Source organism: Elephantulus edwardii, unplaced genomic scaffold (assembly GCF_000299155.1).
Source record: "Elephantulus edwardii isolate Elephantulus edwardi_28Jun2011 unplaced genomic scaffold, EleEdw1.0 scaffold00217, whole genome shotgun sequence".
Taxonomy (NCBI): Eukaryota; Metazoa; Chordata; class Mammalia; order Macroscelidea; family Macroscelididae; genus Elephantulus; species Elephantulus edwardii.
In genome coordinates this window covers 585199-587541 of record NW_006399967.1, presented here as the reverse complement: position 1 = coordinate 587541, position 2343 = coordinate 585199, and the positions used below count along the sequence as shown (strand labels likewise).

At 60.1% G+C, this 2343-nt stretch overlaps 1 protein-coding gene across 1 annotated transcript in view; it reads right to left on the bottom strand.

Moving 5' to 3' along the window:
* The window catches only part of LOC102866282, a 4887-nt gene extending 2823 nt beyond the window's left edge, over positions 1-2064 (bottom strand). The window contains exons 1-3 of the mRNA XM_006897964.1: positions 1998-2064; positions 1336-1444; positions 1050-1104 (exon numbers count right to left, since the gene is read on the bottom strand). Of these exons, the coding sequence (XP_006898026.1) occupies positions 1050-1104; positions 1336-1444; positions 1998-2064 (231 nt within the window). The remainder of the gene's footprint in view (positions 1-1049; positions 1105-1335; positions 1445-1997) is intronic.
* Positions 2065-2343: the final 279 nt, after the last annotated feature.

Sequence of the window (2343 nt, the reverse complement as noted above, 5' to 3'; positions counted from 1 at the left end):
GGATGAGGATGGTTGGATGGATAGATGGATGGTGACTAGGTGGATGGTGGGTGGATGGATGGGTGGAGGAATGATGGAGGGCTGGAGATGCAGGCAAAAGTGGAGGGGTTGAAAGTTTAGGGTAGATGGAGGAACAGACAGGGCAAGGAAGACAGTCCTGCAAGGGCCACTTGGTGGGTGTGACTCCTCCAGCACCCTGCGGGCTGCACCCTGAGACCAGGAAGCACATCTTACTGGGCTCAGTTGGGGGCACAGTGTCAGCTGTCAAGTCTTGATCTCTCCCCAGCTCCCACATCAAAGGCTAGTCTCTCCCTCCTGCCCCTACTGCTGCCGGGAGACCCCCAGCCCTGACCCCCACCCTGACCGGAATCACGGGAGGTCTGGAAGCATCGAGACCTTAGAGGGCCTTGCCCCATCAGGGAGCTCACACCAGGGCACACGTGGGCACACGGAGCCCTGTAGTCTCACAGTGCTGTGCGCCCATGTGCCCAGCACCAGGCACTTAACTGATACCTACAAGAGGCCATGGCCCAGGGGGGAGAAGTGGGCAAACAAAGCCCCGCTGCCCAGTCACTTCTGACTTGAAGTCAATTCTGACTTGTAATGACCACACGGGATGGAGTAGAGCTACATGCAGGTCTTTCCACGGCTGGACAGCTTTGCAAAAGCAGACTGGAAAAAACCCCCAAACCCCCCAAAACAAAAGCAGCCTGCCTCACCACCTCGGCATTTCCCCTGAGTCATGGTGGGTTCAAAATCGCGTTGTTGTTTTTTTAACTCAGTCTGCCCTCAGGGCATGAGTGCAAAAAAGAAACTGAGGCAGGGCTATGGGACAGAGAGCATCGGAAGGCTGGTGGTCAGGGTGGGTGGACCTCAGTGGGCAGGAAACATCACAGAAAAGGGGAGCCACCCAGGAGGTGCTGGGGAAAGCGTTCCGGGCAGCGGGAACAGCATGTGCAAATGTCCTGAGGCAGGCTCATTCAGGACCAGCCTCCCCTCCCAGGCGGGGGCTCTAACATGGGCTCACAAGGCAGATACCTCAAGTCCACGTCCTGGTAGATGTGGGGTTCCATTCTGACCATGTTCTCCTCTTCATCTTCGTTTCTGGAGAGATGGAGTACATGGGGTGGTGAAGGCTGATCTCCCACGCTGAGTCCCATGAGCTCAGGGCAGGCTCAGGAGCTGGGCCGCGGGGGTCAGAGTCCCAGGAAGAGTAGGGAAGGGGGGCACTACTGGGCATCAAGGGGAGAGAGAGGCAAGGGGGCCACTGCGAAAGGAGGGTCGAGGGGAGGGAGTGAGAGTGACCCCAGAGGGGCCGAGGAGAGGGGCTCTCACCTGCGTTTGGAGCACCAGACGCGGTTGGCCAGCATGAGGACAAAGACGATGAACAGGAAACCCACGACGGCCGCCAGGCCCACCAGCCAGGGCTTCAGGCGTGTGGAGCCTGTGGGGAGGGAGGTGCTCAGATGGAGAACGCGGAGCCCCCCAGACAGGGGGCGAGGGCCATCAGGGAGGCTGCTGAGGTGGAGGAGGGTCTCAGAGAGAAGAGAAGCCTCAGAGAAGGAGGGGAACCTCCCGAGAGGGGGGCTTATAGAGGAGGGGACCCAGTGAGGTACTGTTGGGTCGTTTCCAGGCCACCAGCAAGATGTGACAGCGTGGGATGCCCCAGGACGTGTCCTGGGCTGGGATCTTCACAGCAGGTCACTAGAACAAACTAGTTCTCCCGGAAGCCACTGGGGGCTTTGCAACTCTGGGCTGTGAGCTGGGGTTACCCACTGCTCCCCCAGCCTCTTTCTGGGGATGTAGGGGAGATAAGAGATGGGAGAGGGCTCACTGGGGAGAAGAAAGACATGGGGGCTCCAAGAGGAGCCTGACCCCATGCCCGTTCTTCCTGCCTCTTCTCAGATGCCACAGTTTCTCATTATGGAAAATGGGGAAATGACAAGACCCCCCCAACCTCTGTCCCACCAGCCCTGCCCCAGAAATGGCCCCCCTACCTTCCTGGGCCTCTGCGGGGTCGAGGAACAAGGCGGCAATCACGAGAAGTGGCCCCAGGGTCTCCATGGCCGGCAGGCAGCAGGTAAGCACTGGCTGTGGGTCCACCGTCCACACTGTCCACACCGCCTGGGTGTGAGCAGCTCGCCCAGCCCTTGGAGTCGGCCCTCCCTGGCACCTCCCCTCCGGAGGCAGACTCTGGACTTCACCAACAATTAACCTGGAACAGGCCACCTCCCTGCCCCCAGCCCCCAGCCAGCACCCTGGGCACCCACTGCATCCTGGCTGCTGGGATCAAGTGAGGGGGTCCTGACACCCCTCCCAACGCCCACACACACCCCCATACAC